Genomic DNA, 19196 nt, shown 5'->3' with positions numbered 1-19196 from the left:
CTGACAGATGTGTGGAAATTATTACGAAATGAGGAATGGATGTTAAAGTTTTTTTGCCTTATTTAATACACCTCTACATGGGCACCATTAGTTGGTTAGAGTTAAGGTTAGGGCTGTCCAATCCTCTCTTTATCCAACACTGTCCCTGTTGTTGAGTTGATGGACGTGACGGTTGATCTCTTCCATACTAAGTTTTGTTTTGCCGAGTCTGTGTATCCAATTTTGTTTCAGTAAACCATGGTACACATTGTGCCTTCTCTTGAGGAGTTGCCATTTTTATAGAGGTTTATTTACCACTACCTATTTCATCAACAGGGTACCTGAAATACACAAATACAATGTGATTAAAAACTTTGATAACCGTTGAGTACATACAAGATCTCTCATCCATTGCCTTTATAATATATTTTTTTAATTGTAAAGAGACTTTATGGACACTGTGTATCGTTACCATGATATGATGTGAACTATATTGGGAAAGACCATTTTGACCATGTCACCCAGCCCTACTTTCTACAATAAAACACTTTTTTGTTGTTGTATGTTACATTATGCGTTGTCTCAACTTCCTGCCTTCCTAGCTGGATGACAATGTGCAGATCGGGACTTTGGTGGCTGCTGGAAGCCCAGAAGTATCAGTCACACTGGAGGGAAGAGGCCTTAAAGGGGGAGGTAGGAATAAAACCACCACATCTCTGCATAACAAGCAATTCTTGCAACAGTGAGGCTCACTCAGCTTGGCTATTCACAGGGAGGTTTGGACAGACTACACCGCCACTGGTCGAGTTTCTGAAAGACATCCTGAGGAGGTACCCTGAAGGGGGACAGATTCTGAAAGTAAGACTCATGCTACAATATTATTTCACATTTGACATGCAGTAATGGGAAAAAATATTAGACCATTGTTTTTTTCAATTTCTTGTTCATTTTAATGCCTGGTACAATTAAAGGTACATTTGTTTGGACAAATATAATGATAACAAAAATTGCTGATAAGAGTTTAATTTCCGAGCTGATATCTAGACATTTTCCATGGTTTTTGGTCTTGATAATAACCAAAATCATTATCCAGAAAACCATGGAAAATGTCTAGATATCAGCTCTGAAATTAAACTCTTATCAGCTATTTTCGTTGTTATCATTATATTTGTCCAAACAAATGTACCTTTAGTTGTACCAGGCATTAAAATGAACAAGATATTGAAGAAATCAAGGGTGGTTTAATATTTTTTTTCCATGACTGTATATACTAAAATGTACCATCATTTTTGTGGATGTTGGTCTGATACAGTTCCCCCAAACAAGTAAACCAAATTTGTTTTTGTGATAGAACCTATTTTTTATTTAACAGGATATGATCAAGATTTCTCCCAGGCAAAGCTATAGTCAATGACACTAATGTCATGGGATTTGCAGAGAGAAAATATGTCAAGCTTGCACAAAAACAAAGGGCATGGTTTTATTTTGACTTTACTTGCTGGTGTCAGCTATATTACCATACATGGTAGCAAGACTGCCAGGGTAAATGGTTGAAGTCCCACTGGGGCCATCCACTCTCATCTTGATGTGCTCATTTTACTGTGAGGCTTTTTGGATAAAAGCATCCACCGAATAAGCTGATGTCATCATTACGCTCTTAGAACCACAATAAAGGCTCTACCTTCATAAATGTATGTGATCGTTGTGTTCTGATTTAAAGGAACTGATTCAAAATGCAGAGGATGCTGGAGCCACGGAGGTCAAGTTCATGTATGATGAGACGGAGTATGGAGTGGAGTCCCTGTGGTCACCTGACATGGCTCAGCATCAAGGTTAGTAGTTACAGCCCTCAGGTTAAGTATCATTAAGCAGCTGATCTGTAGCTGATCCTCTGCCTTGAGTTTGACCTCACTGTAAACACGGAGAAGGGAAAACACAAAATACAGTCATGCAAAAAACTATTAGACCATCCTTGTTTACTCCTTGCTTTCTTGTTCATTTTAATGCCTGGTACAACTAAAGGTACATTTGTTTGGACAAATATAATAACAACAAAAATAGCTGATAAGAGTTTAATTTAAGAACTGATATCTAGACATTTCCATGGTTCTCTTGATAATAACCAAAATTATTATCAAGAATACCATGGAAAACTTCTAGATATCAGCTAATGGTCTAATTCCATATCACATTTAAAATATATATCGATATTTATTTTATACGCCCAACATTACCTTTAGTTGCACCAGGCATTAAAATGAACAAGAAATTGAAGAAAACAAGGGTGGTCTTATAATTTTTTCCATTACATGGATTTTTTAAATCCTATATTTAGCACATTACATTTACCACTATTCATTTACTGTATATGTAGTTTCAGTTGGTCTTAACTTGTTCATGCTGACGCAGTTTTAACTCGTTGTATTGCAGGTACGGCATTGTATGTCTATAATGATGCTGTGTTCACTGTGGAAGACTGGAATGGGATTCAGGAAATTGCGAGGAGCAGGAAAAGAGAGGACCCTCTGAAAGTTGGACGATTTGGGATTGGCTTTAATTCTGTGTACCACATTACAGGTGAGGACTTTCCTGAAATGCTAATTATAATTTCTGTTATAAAAAGCTGAATTTGACTGCCAAATTATTTTCTGTATAATGTTTTTAATGTTCAAATGCTACTGATGATGTATTGTAAATTACTAATTTGAGCTGTATCCCAAAATCAAGTAAGAGAAAATTATGTCTTGCGTCTAATTAATACTTTTTATTATCAATTAATCATAGCAGCCAGATGTCACTAAATCCTACAGACTGCTTGTTTCATTGTTTGGTCTAGAAAGTGCTGTAATGACACAGAAAATGGTTGCAGCCATAGATTGTATAAAAAAGCAGGAAGTAGGCACTGTGACATCATTGGTTTTTGAACTACCTTTCTGAAGTCATCTTGGGTTTTTGGAGCCATAGGTGACCATATTTGGATGAGAGGATGGAGTTAAAAAAGTTATCAGCTTGCACTAGCTTAGAGTTTCTTTTAGTATAAGCGAACACTAAACAAGACATTTTCTTTTCTTGCTTTAGCATTGTTTTCACTCTAAATGGGACCATAATTTACTAAATTAGCATCATGATGTATTAAAAGAAGACCAAAACCAATTATTAAGACCATAAAATGATAAAGAAAATGTTTACTTTTTTTTTTGCAACAAGTGGAGTCACCTCCTGCTGGCCATTAGAAAGAATGCAGGTTTAAGGCACTTCCGCATTGCCTTCACTTTTCAGAGCTGGAGATAACCCCTTGGTTGCAGTTCTAAAGCATTCACTCATTTATTAGAATAATCAACATACCTGATGTTTGATTATTTATATTTTTGGTGTTTTTCTTCTCTCTGTTCAGATGCTCCCAGTATATTCAGTGGAGACCAGATTGCCATGCTGGACCCTCATCAGACCTTGTTCGGTGTGAATGAATCAGGGCAGTGTTGGAACTTGAAGACGGACATTAAAGAGATCACAGAGCTATCTGACCAGTTCTCTCCCTACATTGGGATATTTGGGAGCTCTGAGAAAACCCTTAAGGATGCCAGCTTTCCTGGAACACTGTTCCGCTTCCCGCTCCGCCTGAAACCCTCCCAGCTCAGTGGCAACATTTACAACAAAGAAAAGGTTTTGGAGCTCTTCGAGTCTTTCAAAGCAGATGCTGACACGGTGCTCCTCTTCCTCAAGAGTGTTCAGAAGATCTCCTTGCATGTGCGTGAGTCTGATGGTACGGAGCGCATGTTGTTTCAAGTTACAGCAACAGAGAATACTGACGATAAGTTAGAAAGACCGAACGCACTGAAGACACTGGGTCAGGCCATAGACAGCTACAGCAACGGGGTTCCTAGTTCTACCATCACGTGTGTCAGTTACCAGGTCAACATAGAGACTCAGGATGAAACGGCTAAAGAGACTCAGAGGACGACGTGGCTAGTTTGTAACGGAGTTGGAGGCAGAGGAATGTGTCCTGAGCTGGACTCTCTGGCAGATGATTTAAAGTTCATGCCGAACATTGGAATCGCTCTGCCTCTTACTCTGATCAACAAAGAAGACAAAGGTGCCACATCTGGCTTCTCAGGACGAGCTTTTTGCTTCCTTCCTCTTCCCCCCGGGGAGGAGAGTGAGACAGGGCTTCCAGTTCATGTCAGCGGCTTCTTCGGCCTCACAGACAACCGCAGGAGTATCAAGTGGAGGGAAGTGGACCAGTGGAGGGATCCAGCGGCCTTGTGGAATGAGCTGCTTATAATCAGCGTCATACCTAGGGCTTACTTCGAGCTCATCACCGAGGCTATCAAAAGGGTACAGACAAAAAAGGACCAAGACTTTCCGTTGTCCCCTAAAGGGACCTATGGGGCCTGGCCAGATCCTAAGCAGGTCAAGTCCCGCTGGAAACCGATTCTTCAGCCGTTGTTTCATGACTTGCTGCAGCAGCAGGTCATCTATTCCCTCAGTGAGAGCTGGATCCGGGTGGACCAGGCTGTGATCTCAGAGCTGGACACAGACGAGGACATTTCAGAGACCGTGATCAACTACCTCCAAAGCTCAGGAACACAGGTTGCGAAGGTGCCTGATGCCGTGGACTTTGTCCTGGCTGCCTACACGGCTGAGTCCGCAAAAGTAAAGAAAGTGACTCCGTCTTTGTTGCGTCAGGTGATCAGGAAGAACAAACATAAAGGTCCCTCACAGGAGAAGCTGCAGCTGCTGGAGTTTGCTCTCAGTGACGCCAATTACAGTGACTTCATAGGATTGGAGCTCCTGCCGCTGCAAGATGAGACATTTACATCCTTTTCATCTTCCGTCAGTGAAAAGGATGCCATTTACATTGCATCTGAAGAATACCCCAGGTAGAGATGAAGTCAAATAGTCTATTTTACACAATTTCTTGTCTAAATTAACTAAATTATTTAGTCTCTCCTTAATATAAATCGAGTATAGGTGGAAAAAATACAAAATAGTACTTATACCTGAAATAAAGAGCAGTTCATTTAAATATTTTGGAATTTAAAGAGAATATTGAAGAGGTTTTGGCTGATTACATATCATATTTGCTTCTGCCTTTTAAAATCAGTCCAGCAACAAGCATCAGGCATTGTAAAGGACAAACACACATGTACACATATAATTAGGATACAAAATGTCTCACCTATTTTTCCCTTTTGTTTTTACAGAACTCTGTATCCAGGACTTGAGGGTCGGTTCATTTTGGAGAGCATCAAGCCTTCTGTAATGGACAGTTTAAATAAAGCAGCCAAGAGCAGAGGTAATGTAGAATATTTAGATTGAATGTGAATCTTTTTCCCATAAATCCATGTACATGTAAACTATATTGGTCTCAAACAGTTACCAGGAGGTTTTAAAATATTTTGACCAACTTATTTATAATCTTAACAATATGCTCTGACAATGCAGCTGTGGTTAAATTAATAGATTTTTCAGGGCAGCTTCAAGCACTTTCTAGAGTATGACTTATAATGAAGTATAAAAGGTCCCTGTGATGTCTTTGTGGGTTCATGTGAGTTCGACCATGTTGTCGTAACGCTGTGTCACCTTGCTCTGCTGCAGTGCCAGAAAGGCATTAAAAGTCACTGCTGATAGATAATTTAGGAGAGAGAGAAAGAGAGAGTGAGCATGCCGATTCATGGAAGAGTTGTTTTTGTGCCACACATTCCACTCAACCCACGAGACCAGATCCTGAGTGCACTCACTGGCATAATGAACCATGATTATGACAAGAAGGCAGTGGGCCAGGCAGAGGAAATATACTGACTGATAGATTTCTTTTAAAACCCAAAATGAAGGACATAGAGAATATTGTAATTTAGCTAGAGCAATGTGAACTCCTTACTCAATTTTTGTAGTTCTTTACGGTGTCTAAAGATATCTTTACCCTGCTGCCCACTTTGGCACCACTCCTGTTGATGATGTCAGAGGACCACTTTGGACCTACTCAGAGCCCCTGACATCACGCCATCTCCCCCTCTCCACCTATGTCTTACTCTTTTCCCCCAAAAACGGTTTTCTTCACTGTACATCTGCTGATGCTGACAGAAATCATCAGTGTTTTTAGTTACATCTGTATGTCAAAATGTCAACAGTGATATTTGGTGTGCACAGTTCTGAAAACCTGTCTTGTTATTGAAGTTTAAATAAAACAGAAAAAGAATTCATCCCATAACTCAATCCAAAATTGTGTCACTTGAATTGCAGTGCAGCAATTTCTATGGGGGTGCTCAGGTAGGTATTTCAGAGTGTGTCAGTTATTGAACCTTTTTACTACAAACCTAGATTAATGCATGACTGTAAATGAGCACCATGGTTACTTGTCGTGACGCAAAGCATGTTTAGCTTTTGTAAAATTCCGTGTTATAAGTGAAATACATTCACACATCATAATTTCGACTAATTTTACACAGGTTACCTGTAGAAGGTCATGCATTTGTCTAGGTATTTTTCTTTTTGAGAATTGATTTCCTCTACACTGAAATACTGCAAGAGAGGTGGCAGGATATTAGTATCAATTAAAAAAAATGTTGTGTGTGTGTACAGACCATGGTTTGTGCAAGTGTGTTAACAACAGCAACATGTGCTGCATTGTCGCTGTCTTGAATGTTGAGTATGAATATACTAATTCATTATTTTTTTAATCAACATTAAACTAAAAGTTGATGTGTTTTTGCATTGTTGCTCTCTAATTTATTTAGAAACTAATTTATTGGACTAACTTTGTCAGCTTTGATGATTAACAGTTACTTCTACAATTAAAACTGATGTTAATGTTGTTTTCCTTGTTATTTTAACAGGAAGAGCCTGCACTCAGCTGCAAGTGCTGAATCCTGAACGATCAGCTCGACTCATCAAGGAGATCCTTTCAACAGCCTGGCCAGCAAGAGACTTCACTGTCCAATGGGAACCTGGAAACAGAGAGTTGAAACATCCTACAGTTTCCTGGCTAAAAATGATTTGGAAGCACCTCTATATACATTTTGATGATGACTTAAGTACCTTTGAAGACATGCCTTTGATCCCACTTGTGCCACTTGAGGAAAGCATGGATGTAGTTAAGCTTCTACGTCTCAAAACTCCATCCCCCATAATTCTTGTGGATGAGGAAGAGGCACCCCTTTCTGAAAACCTTCTTGACATCATGGAGAAGCTTGGAGGAGTAGTGATAAAAAAGCTGGATCCATGTTTGCAACACCCTCTGCTAAAGAATTACATCCATCCTTCCTCTCCTGGAATGCTTCTGCAACTCATGGATAGATTGCCAACTCAACGATTATCCAGCCAAGTCTCATCTTTCTCAGGCAAAGAGAAGATTGCACTCAGAAACTTTCTTGCAGGTCTATCGGACATCACAGAGAGGGAAAAACATACTCTGCTTGAGCTTTCCATCTTTGAGAAAGTGGGGTCTTGTTCTGAAGGTACCACAACATTTACATCATTGAGAGGAGCAAGAGCTTTACACCACAGAGCCAAGTATCCACCAGATGTGAAATTATCCGTAAATCTTGTGGGTTGCTGTGACGAGGAATCAATCCGCCTCATCAAGATGCTGAATGTAGAACAAGTGAAAACAACAGAATGTTTGAAGATGATTATTCAGGATATTGAGAGAGGGTTCTACACAAGAGATGAGATAACTCAGGTCATACTTTGGTCACTTAAACATCTGGCATTTCTCAAGAATGAAAACTCAGCTGTGATTGGGTGGCTTTCCGCTCTTAAATTCATTCAGTCACCTTGTGGAAAGTCAGTCAAAGCCTCAGAACTTTTTGATCCTGAATTGGAGATTCTGCAGAATCTGTTCTACATGGAAGAGAAAAACAGGTTTCCCACAAGTACATTTACGTCTTCCCCTGATATTCTTCATTCACTCAGACAACTGGGACTAAGAAATGAAGTACAGCTCACTGAAAAAGATGTACTTAAAGTGGCAAAGAAGATAGAGGAGTTACAAGGCAGCAAGGAGCCTGAGTGGGACTCCATAATCAAAAAGGCAAAAACACTCCTGCAAATACTTAACAGACAAACCAAGCTGGTAAAATCAGCTGATGCTCAGACATCATTGCTAAAACTCAAATGGGTACCTGTCTGTAAAGAAAGACCTCCAACTTACCCTAAATCCCTTGCCTGGGTTGGAGATACTCTTAATATCTGCTGTTTGACAGAGATGTGTGACATATCCCATGCAGTGCTTGTGGGATCTTCAGTAGCACTGGTTGAACACACATCTGCCGGTATGAAAAAGGCACTGAAACTAACTGTAGAGCCACAGGTGGATCAAGTATTACAGCACTTGAAAGCAGTGAATGACTGGCATAAATCTCAAGCATTCACCACAGAAGATTGGTATCAGTTCCAGCAGATCCTGTTTGAGATTTACGGTTTCATGCAGGCTCATCTTGAGGATGCTAGAGAAGCAATGAAATCACTGCCTTTTGATTGGGTTTGGACAGGAAAAACATTCTCAACCCCTGGCCGGACAGTCCTAAAGCCCCTCCCTGATCTAGACTTGCAGCCTTACCTGTACTCCCTGCCAAAGACAATTAGAAAGTTTCACAAGCTTTTCAAGTTTTGTGGTTCAGTTGAAGAGGTTGTGTCAAGCCATGTGTTTGAAGTCATCAGCACTGTCCGACAAAGATGTGAAGGAGAGATGACAAAGGAGGAAAGCAAACATGACATCCTACTTTTAGTCAACATCCTGAGATGGCTGTACAACAATCAGATACCAGTAGATACCAACATGCATGTGCCGATTCTTTGTTACAAGGATCCAAGCAAGTTAGCAATGAAGCCCATTCATGAATGCACCTACTGTGACATTAAGGTTGATGATTTGAATGACTTACTCGAGGATGCGTCAGAGCCCATTATCTTGGTCCATGATGACATCCCCATGAAAACTGCAGAGTGGCTGAAGGTGCCATGTTTGAGCACAAGGTTGATAAACCCAGAGAACCTAGGCTTTGAACAATCAGGCCAACGAGAACCTCTAACAGTGAGAATAAAGAACATCCTGGAAGAATATCCATCTGTAGCAGACATTTTTAAAGAGCTCCTCCAGAATGCTGATGATGCAAGTGCAACAGAGTGCAGTTTTCTCATTGACATGAGAAAAAACACTGACATTCGAGAGAATCTCCTTGACCCTGGGATGGTTGCTTGCCATGGGCCTTCCTTGTGGTCTTTCAACAGCTCTGTATTCTCAGACAATGACTTCCTGAACATCACAAGGTTGGGTGGATCCGTGAAGAGATGTGAAGCAGACAAAGTTGGCAAATTCGGCTTGGGCTTCAACTCAGTTTATCACATCACTGATATCCCCATCATAATGAGCAGAGAGTTCATGATCATGTTTGATCCAAACATCAATCACATCAGCAAGCATATCAGGGACAGGTCTAATCCAGGGATCAAAATCAACTGGAGCAAACAACAGAAAAGGCTGAGAAAATTCCCCAACCAGTTCAAACCATTCATCAATGTCTTCAATTGCCAGCTTCCTCTAGCTCAGGACTCCCCATACAAGTACAATGGTACACTGTTCAGACTCCCATTCAGAACAGAACAGGAAGCCTCAGTAAGTGAAATCAGTAGTCTGTACTACAACACTACAGACATCTACTCCCTGGTTGATGAGTTCAGCATATGTGGCCATCGGTTCATTTTGTTCACTCAGCATGTTGGAAGTATGGTGTTAAAATACCTGAAATATGAAGAACCAAATCCAGCAGGAGCACAAGATGTTGTCAGCATCAACAAAAGTGTGTGGTCATCCAAATCTTCATATGGACCTCTGAGTATCCTAAAATCTGCAGCAAAGGTTATGAAGAAAGTAGCCAGCACCAACAGGGTACCTGCTGATGTTCCCAAGTCCGGCTGCATCATACGCGTTTTGGTCGAGGAGTTTCACAATGTGTTCAAGCGCATTGTAGATCTCCACTCGCCATTGTTCAGAGGCTCAGAGGAAGATCCTAACCAGTACTTTGAGATGGCTGCTAAAGGTGTGCAGACAAGAAGACTCACAGATGAAATGCCCCCAAAGGCAGTCGAGGTCACTAACTGGCTCATTTGCTCATGCATGGATTCAACTGAGGCACTCAAGTTTTCCCTCAGTGATAGTGGAAAAAGACTTGGACTAGTGCCATGTGGAGGAGTGGCTGTTCTTCTCTCGGAAGAAGAGAATCGCAAATGGACAGTAAAGATAAATACCACACCAATTGGAGAAGTGTTTTGTTATCTACCTCTCAGAATCAAAACAGGCCTACCAGTCCACATTAATGGTTGCTTTGCTGTGACTTCCAACCGCAAAGAGATCTGGAAGACAGACACCAAAGGACAGTGGAATTCTGTGTTCATGAGACATGTCATTGTCCAGGCCTATTTGGCTGCACTCACAATGCTACGGTCAATGGCTGAAAGTGGAGAACTGCTCGACTACAGCTATTACGCAGCATGGCCAGATCCAAGTCAGGTGCATGATGACTTCACACTGGTCAGCCAGGGTATCTACCAAGAAATAGCCAAAGGAGGTGACAGTGAGCATGCAAAGGTTTTCTCTGATGGCAAAACCTGGGTGTCAATCAAATATGTCAGATTCCTTGATGATGCCTTACTCTGTAGGCCAGACATTGGTCCTGCTGCTTTCAAGATTTTCTTGAAATACCTCAAGAAGAGTGGCTCACAAAACCTCTGTGCTGTTGAGCTGCCTGACTGGGTGAAGGAGGGATTTGATGATGCTGGATGTAAAGGAAAGTTGATGGAAAACACCCTGACAGAGAAGCAGTTCTTTTCAGATGTCTTTTTCCCTCACATCCAGGAAATTGACAAAGACCTTCGAGATCCCCTGATGCATTACGTATTGAATGAAAAACTTGAAGATTTTGCATCAATCCTCAGGGTTACTCCTTGTATCCCATGCTCTGGCCCCAAGAAGGAACTAGTTTTACCTTCCAGACTCATTCACCCAGAAGGAAGAGTTGCTAAACTCTACAACACTGATGATGGAAGGTTTCCTGAAGGGAGTTCAAAAGACTACCTAAACCCTGTGTGTTTAGTGAAGCTTGTGCAGTTGGGCATGGTCAAAGATGATCTGTCATGGGAAGACCTGATTGAACGTGCTCAGTCCGTTATTGATCTTAATGAAAGTGATCACACAGCTGCATGCTTTCGTAGCAGTATCCTACTCAGTCTCATCGATGAGAAACTGAAGATGAGTGATCCAGGAGCAGCTGAGCTTTTAGAAAAGCTACATGACACCAAGTTCCTTCCATTCCTGACAAGACCTGCAGGCTTTTCATTGCCATGGCATGGGAACAACTTTTCCCCAACAACAATGTTCTCAGCTAAAGAACTCTTCACAACTGAACATCAGGAGACTGTGTGTCTGATGAAGCCAATCCTAAATGAGAATTCCCCATCTTTCAAAGGTTGTGGTGCAATGTCATTGGCTGTGAAAGACTGTCTTGGTCTGATAAGAAAGCCCTCAGTTGGTTTGGTCATTAGCCAACTCAATAAACTGTCGCAATCATTTGACGGTGTCACACTGTACCAGGAGAACATAACAAATGCCTGCTACAAGTTTCTTCATGAGGAAATGCTACAGGATGAGAATGCGAAAGGACAAATAACTGAGGAACTGAAAGAGTTCAATTCTATCCTGGTGGAGAACACATATGTCAATCCCTCAAAAGTTGCATTCCACCTGAATTTCGATGCAGCTCCACATCTTTATCAACTTCCTAACAAATACAGAAACAGCTGTCGTGAGCTCTTTGAAAACGTTGGAGTACAGCCCAGCTTCACAGTAGAAGATTTCTCAACAGTTCTGGAAAGTGTAAAGCAAGAATGTGGGCGAAGGGTACTCACCGAGGAGAATTTCCAGTTGTGTCGCAGAATTATTAGTGAGGGAATATGGAGCTTGATAAGAGACAAGAACCAAGAATACTGCCAAGCCAATTATGGTGGGATTCTGTTACCTGACTCCAATTTGACACTGCAGCCATCAAAATCACTATGCTACAATGACTGCCCTTGGATCAAAGTCAGAGACTCTTCTGTGAAATACTGTCACGGGGATATTCCAAGAGAGGTTGCTGTGAAATTAGGAGCAGTCCCAAAACGTCACAAAGCCTTGGAAAGGTATGCTTCAAATGTCTGCTTCACTCGACTTGGGAGTGAGTTTGGACAGAAAGAAAAACTCACAAGCAGAATTAAAAGCATTCTCAATGCTTATCCGTCAGAAAAAGAAATGCTAAAAGAGCTTCTTCAAAATGCAGATGATGCCAAAGCCACTGAAATCTACTTTGTTTTTGATCCAAGAACACACCCCACGGACAGAATATTTGATGATAAATGGATCCCAATGCAAGGCCCTGCCCTCTGTGTATATAACAACCAGCCTTTCACAGAGGATGATGTCAGAGGTATACAGAACCTAGGAAGAGGAACTAAAGAGGCCAATCCAGGCAAAACTGGTCAATACGGCATAGGGTTCAACTCTGTGTATCACATCACTGACTGCCCATCCTTCATCTCAAACAATGATATTCTGTGCATCTTTGATCCACATGCACTGTATGCCCCTGGGGCTACATCCCTGAGTCCCGGAAGAATGTTTCGAGACTTGGACTCTGACTTCAGATCTCAGTTTTCAGATGTTCTAAGTCTTTACTTAGGCGTCCATTTTAAGTTAGAGCGCAGCACAATGTTCAGATTCCCCATCCGCTCAAAGACCATGGCAAGGACGTCAGAGATCAGTTCTGTCCCTGCATCAGACAGAATGGTGCAAAACCTTCTGGAAAAGCTAAAAACTGATGGTGCAGAGCTTCTAATGTTCCTCAACCACATGGAGAAAATATCGATATGTGAAATTGATTATGCATCTGGAGAACTGAAAGTGCTGTATTCTGTTACAGCCAAAATAACAGATGGTGATCGGCTAAAACGCAAACAGTTTCATGCCTCAGTTATAGATAGTGTGACAAAAAAGAAGCAGCTCACTGCTATCCCAGTCCAACAGATAACCTACACAATGGACATAGAAGACAATGATGGAAATTTGACCACATGGATGATCTGCAACCGATCTGGCTTCCCAAACATTGAAAATGTCTCAAAAAGTGTGATCTCAGCTCACAAAAATGAAGACATAACTCTATTTCCTCGTGGAGGAGTAGCTGCATGTGTCAGCCACAACTACAAAAAACCCCACAGAGCCTTCTGCTTTCTGCCACTTTCACTGGAGACTGGCTTACCTTTTCATGTCAATGGGCATTTTGCCCTAGACTCTGCAAGAAGAAACCTATGGAGAGATGACAATGGAGTGGGGGTAAGGAGTGACTGGAATAACAATTTGATGACATCACTGATAGCCCCTGCTTGTGTGGAACTGCTGATTCAGCTTAAGCGTCGATACTTCCCAGGTCCTGATCCTACCATGACAGTACTACAAAGTACACCGCTTCATGTTGTTAAAGATACACTGCGGAAATATCTGTTCTTCTTCCCATCCAACAGAATAGATATACAGCCAGATTGGTACTGCCTGGTTAAAGCAGTGTACAACTGTATCCATGCTGATGTGAAGCGTCTGCTACCTGTAGTCAGAGCAGCGCACATGGACAACTCTGACATGCACACTGTCATCTACATTTCATGGGTGAACACATCTGCTGCAAACAAAGGCAGAGCCTTTTTTGATAATCTACTTCAGGATGAACTTCAGCACTTGAAAAACACAGAGTACAACATCACCTCAAGGAAGTCTGTGGCTGAAAATGTCTACCGGCTGAAAACCCTGCTTCTGGATATTGGCTTCAACCTGGTTCACAGCTGCGATGAGACAGCAAATCTCTACCTCTGTTTGAAAGATGCAGGGATACCAGTCACCTATGTGACACCAGAGGATGTCCGCAACTTTCTCCACACGTTTTCATCACCGGACACGTCTTGTCATGTTGCAAAACTCCCCTGCCGTCTTCAACAGTCAAACTTCAAGCTAGTTCATAACTTGAAGCTTCTAGTCGACTATTGCTTCAAAGATGTTGAAGTAGATGAAGTAACAATTGAGGGGTTGCCTCTCTTGATAACAATGGACACTATGCTTCAGGTGTTTGATTCCAAGAGACCAAAGTTCCTGACAACACATCATGAGCTAATCTCATCAAGGAAAGACATGTTCATGAATACACTGTACATGAAGTACAGCAACATCCTTTTGAAGTCAGGAGCTGCAAAGATCTTTGACATCAGCTGCTTTGGTGACCTACTGGGATCTGTTCTTCCAAGAGAGTATCGGACAAAGATCCCTGTTAAGTGGAGGGACACCTTTGCAAGTGAATCTTGGCTGAAGAATGTGTGGAACTTCATCAGTGAAAATATCGTTGTGAAGGAGGATCAGGACGACATCAGACCCAGTTTTGACACAGTCCTTGACATTCTGAAAGACTGGGCTTTGCTACCTGGAATCAAATTCATGGCACGAGAAAAGATAGTTGTCCCTGAGCATGATGTGCTTTTGCCTTTGAGTTTGATGAACATAGCCATATTTCCACATGGCCAAAATGACAAAGTATTTCACACCCTAATGAAAGCAGGGTGCATTCAGCTTGGAGTGAACAAAATCTGTGTCAAAGAGAATCCCATTGTGCCTTTTCTGGCACAGCACACAGCAAACATTGATAATCCCTCAAGTGTTCTGAAGGCTGTGGAGTACATGATCCAGACATCTTCGTTCAAGGCAGCAAACCTGACTGACAAGGACTTTGAGGCTCTTCTGTTGTATTTCAACTGCAACCTAGCCAACCTCACACATCAGGATGCACAAAGCCTAAAACTCCTCCCATGTTTTAAATCAGTTAGTGGGAGATACATCAGCATTGCAAACTATGGAACAAACTATGTCCTTGCAAAACCCATTCCCACTGCGGACATAGACAAATGGGCTCACACAGCCTCCTTTGCCTTTCTTGCTGACAATCCTCAACTAAAAGAACTATACACCTTCCTTGGCTGTGTGCCAATTGATGACTTGGAAATCTACCTTCACCATCTCCTGCCGAAGTTTGAGAGTCTTTCCTATGATGCCAAAGTTGAGCACATTGTCTACTTGAAGGAGAGACTTTTGTCAATGGAAGAATCGTGTGAGATGAAGGATCAGCTCTATGAGAAGTTGGAGGGACTGTTGTTCATCTATGACTGCTCAAACAGACTCAGGCCAACCAAGTTTTTTTCAGACGAGACAGTGAAGGTGTTTGAAGTTATGCTACCTGCAAAGTCATTCATTCCAAATGACTTTTTCAAGAAAGTTGAGCAAGTGTCCAAACCCAAGAATGGAACATTGTTGCTCACCTCATGGATAACCTTTCTGAGAAATATTGGTCTCAAGCATGAAGTGTCACAGCAGCAAGTTCTTCAGTTTACAAAAGAGGTCAGCATCAAAGCCCAGACAGAGAGCTGGACCAAAGAAAAAGTGCAAACCATTGTTGATGTTCTCTTGAACCACATTTTCAAAGAGAGGATAGACCTGTTCCAGGGTAATTTTCTCAAAGAGCTCTCAATGATACCATTCCTGTGTCCCGAGAGAGCCCCCAAAGAACTCATAAAGCTTCATTCGCAGTACCAAGAGATGAGTGGCACACTTCCTCTGATTCGCTTCAGTGGGTCTCAGGTAAATCCAAAATTCAAGCAAACTGATATCATTCACTTGCTTTGGACAGCTTGCCCAATTCTACCAGAGAAAGCTACACCATCAAGCATAAAGGACCAGGAGGGCAACACTCTTACAGGACAGGAACAACTTGACCAAGTGCTGAACATGTTAGGTGTCAACTTGGACCCACCATTGGAGAAAGTCATAAACAACTGCAAGAACATCTGCAACATATCCAATCCAGATGATGAAATGGTGAAAACAAGGAACAAAGTTTTAAGGTCCACCTACGAGTTTCTCAATGGAGATAAAAGAGATTTCCGTTACCAGCTCCGTGGGGTTGCTTTTGTCATGGTTGAAGATGGCTGGAAATTGCTGAAACCTGAAGAGGTTGTCATTAATTTGGACAACGAATCCGACTTCAAACCGTACTTGTACAAACTGCCTCTTGAACTTGGTACCTTTCATCAACTGTTCAAACTTCTTGGTACAGAAGACGTCGTCTCAACCAAACAGTATGTTGAAGTGCTGTGGCGAATTTTCCGAAGTTCAGAGGGCAAGCAGCTTGACCCAAATGAAATGAGAACTGTGAAAAGGGTTGTTTCAGGATTGTTCAAGTCCCTCCAAAATGACCCAGTGGAAATTCGCAAAGACCTTGACAATCTCAGAGATTTGATATTTTATATGCCAAGTCATGATGGTAAATTAGCAAAATCCAATAGCTTGGTGTTCGATGATGCCCCACACTACAAGAGCAGAATTCAGGGAAATGTTGGAGTTCAGATGCTTGTGGACATGAGCCAGTGTTACCTGGGCAAAGATCATGCCTTCCACACAAAGCTGATCATGCTACTTCCACAGAAACTAAGACCAAGACTGTTGAGTAGTATTCTTGAAGAGCAACTTGATGAGGATTCTCCAAGAATGTGCCAGTTTGGAGCTCTTTGCTCACTTCAGGGTCGCCTTCAGCTGTTGCTATCATCAGAGCAGTTCATCACAGGACTGATCAGAATAATGAAACATGAGAATGACAATACATACCTTGTGAATGAGGAAAAAGCCATACGTCTCTGCAAAGCACTTTGTGAAGGATTAAAAGTTTCTTGTTTTGAGAAACTCCAGACAACATTAAGAGTAAAGGGATGCAACCCCATCCCACACAGCCGCAGCGAAACACTTGCCTTCCTCAAGAGGTATGGGACAGCTGTGATTCACCTCTACATCCAGCATTCAGACAGCAAAGACATCAATTTTCTCCTAGCACTGGCAATGACATTGAAGTCTGCCACAGACAATTTGATTTCTGACACATCCTATCTGATTGCAATGCTGGGCTGTAATGACATCTACAGAATCACAGAAAAGCTGGACAACCTTGGGGTTAAATACGACTCAACAGAGCCTTCGAAACTTGAGCTACCCCTTCCTGGAACCCCCATACCAGCTGAGATACATCACACACTCCTCATGGATCCCATGAATGTATTTTATCCAGGAGAGTATGTGGGTTACCTTGTAGATTCTGAGGGTGGTGACATATACGGGTCCTACCAGCCTACCTATACATATGCCATCATTGTTCAAGAAGTAGAAAGAGAAGAGGAGGAAAACACAAGTTTCCTTGGAAAATGCTTCCAGATTGACATCGGTTACAGTGAGTACAAAATAGTCAGTTCCCTTGACTTGTACAAATTCTCAAGACAAGATGAAAGTAGCCATGCACGAGACACCAGCGCCCCGTCGACTCCTACAAGCCCAAACAGTCGTTCTTCTGGTCCACGGATGATACCACCTGTTTTTTCTGGAAAGGAAAACCTCAGACCCCCCCCTCAAAAACAATCTCCAAAAAAGATCAAGCTTCATGCATTACCTGAGATTCTGAAAGAAGTGACCTTAGTAGTTGAACAAGCTTGGAAGCTTCCTGAGACAGAGAGAAAGAAGATAATCCGCCGTTTGTATCTCAAGTGGCATCCAGATAAAAATGCAGAGAATCTGGACATTGCCACTGAAGTATTCAAGCACTTACAGAACGAGATCAACAGAATGGAGAAAGAGGCTTTAGCGGATCAGCAAAATACAGACAGAGCTTCCAGGAGATCCTACTCCTCATCATCATCCCGCTTCCAGTCAGAGAAGTTCTCATATCAAAGGTTTTATTCGTCGTGGAACCAAGAAGCAACAAGTCACAAGTCAGAAAGGCATCAGTTCAGGGAACATTATACAAGCTATGCAGGTTCGTCACATTCTCAACGTTTCTTCGTTCCCCCTACTTTCAAGACAGTTGGAAACCCTGTGGAAGCCCGTAGATGGCTGAGGCAAGCAAGAGCAAACTACTCTGCTGCTCGGAATGATCTCCATAAAAATGCCAATGAGTGGGTTTGTTTCAAATGCTACCTGGCCACCAAGCTGGCCCTGATAGCTGCGGACTATGCAGTCAGAGGAAAGTCGGACAAAGATGTGAAGCCAACTGCTCTGGCTCAGAAAGTGGAGGAGTACAACTCCCAGTTAAAAGGCCTTTCAAATGATGTTCAGATCCTGGAAGGTTACGGTGTAGACAGCCTGAGAACTCGATATCCTGATCTCCTTCCGTTTCCACAAATTCCCAACGACAGATACACATCTGAGGTGGCAATGAGAGTGATGGAATGTACCGCACGGATTATCATAAAGCTTGAAACCTTTGTGCAGCATAAAATATAATACTGTCGTTAAAGATGACAATTAAACTACAGTATGCATAGAGCCTCCGTGGAGTAGAACACCCATGGCTGCGTGCAATACACATTATGTGTATTACTTTGAATAAAATTGATATATCCAGCTGGCAGCTTATGGTACATATGCAGTTTCTACCTGTGATCTTGGTGCTGTCGCCCATGCACAGTAAATAAATGTATGGCTCCCATCACCTTTTAGGCTGTCACAATAAACATTAGCTGTAATATGTGAAAAAAAAAATCTGCATATGCTGTACATACAAATGCCTAAGCAATATGTTTTGTTTACCAAAGTCCCCTCATTGACAATATATTCACTCTGAGTTAGATTAAAAAATATGCTGCTTTTTTTACTTTATCTTTTATAAAAAAGTATAAATATATATTTTCTTGCTACAGAAAACCAGTTGAGTGTACTGAAGGGATGCGCTTGTAATGAAGAAACAGATCAACTTAAAATGTCAAATACTGTCTTGCAACGTGTCCTAATTGCAAGAGCTCAGCAAGTCAAGGAACTTATAATCATGTTTGTACATTTTGTTTTGTATTTTTATGGTTGATTTCATATCATTTCTGTAAAAGTTGTACATTTACTGTAACATAGCCAGTCACTTGTTTATGGACAAAGCACTTTTTTGAAACTCCTCATGTACTCGCACTTGCACTTGCAGAGCGCTTGTGTTACCCCAGCAACTTGGGAGAATCCAACTGTGAATGGGAAAACTCTTTACTTTAAATGCAATTTTTTTTTCATTGGGGAAATATTTTGTTTTGTTATAGCTATGTTAAATGTTGTGCTCTATACAGTAACA

At 41.7% G+C, this 19196-nt stretch overlaps 1 protein-coding gene across 2 annotated transcripts; it reads left to right on the top strand.

Annotated features, from left to right (window-relative positions):
* The first annotated feature begins 821 nt into the window (after nucleotides 1-821).
* sacs (sacsin molecular chaperone) lies at nucleotides 822-19175 on the top strand. 2 transcript variants are annotated; one of them, XM_059330720.1, is made up of 7 exons: nucleotides 822-837; nucleotides 1700-1811; nucleotides 2410-2556; nucleotides 3374-4859; nucleotides 5184-5275; nucleotides 6223-6249; nucleotides 6816-19175. In XM_059330720.1, exons 2-7 carry the CDS (start codon nucleotides 1748-1750, stop codon nucleotides 18365-18367), a joined length of 13368 nt encoding a protein of 4455 aa, XP_059186703.1. In that variant the 5' UTR covers nucleotides 822-837; nucleotides 1700-1747; the 3' UTR covers nucleotides 18368-19175. The 2 variants fall into 2 exon arrangements, with proteins under 2 accessions (XP_059186703.1, XP_059186705.1); XM_059330722.1 differs by lacking the exon at nucleotides 6223-6249.
* The last annotated feature ends 21 nt before the right edge of the window (nucleotides 19176-19196 follow it).

Source organism: Centropristis striata, chromosome 4 (genome assembly GCF_030273125.1).
Source record: "Centropristis striata isolate RG_2023a ecotype Rhode Island chromosome 4, C.striata_1.0, whole genome shotgun sequence".
Taxonomy (NCBI): domain Eukaryota; kingdom Metazoa; phylum Chordata; class Actinopteri; order Perciformes; family Serranidae; genus Centropristis; species Centropristis striata.
This window is presented reverse-complemented; position numbering and strand designations above follow the sequence as displayed.

Coding starts and splice junctions, on each gene's coding strand:
- sacs (XM_059330720.1), top strand. CDS start 1,748: ATGTATGATGAGACGGAGTATGGAGTGGAGTCCCTGTGGTCACCTGAC. Junction 1,812..2,409: donor TGACATGGCTCAGCATCAAG/GTTAGTAGTTAC, acceptor GTTGTATTGCAG/GTACGGCATTGTATGTCTAT. Junction 2,557..3,373: donor TTCTGTGTACCACATTACAG/GTGAGGACTTTC, acceptor CTCTCTGTTCAG/ATGCTCCCAGTATATTCAGT.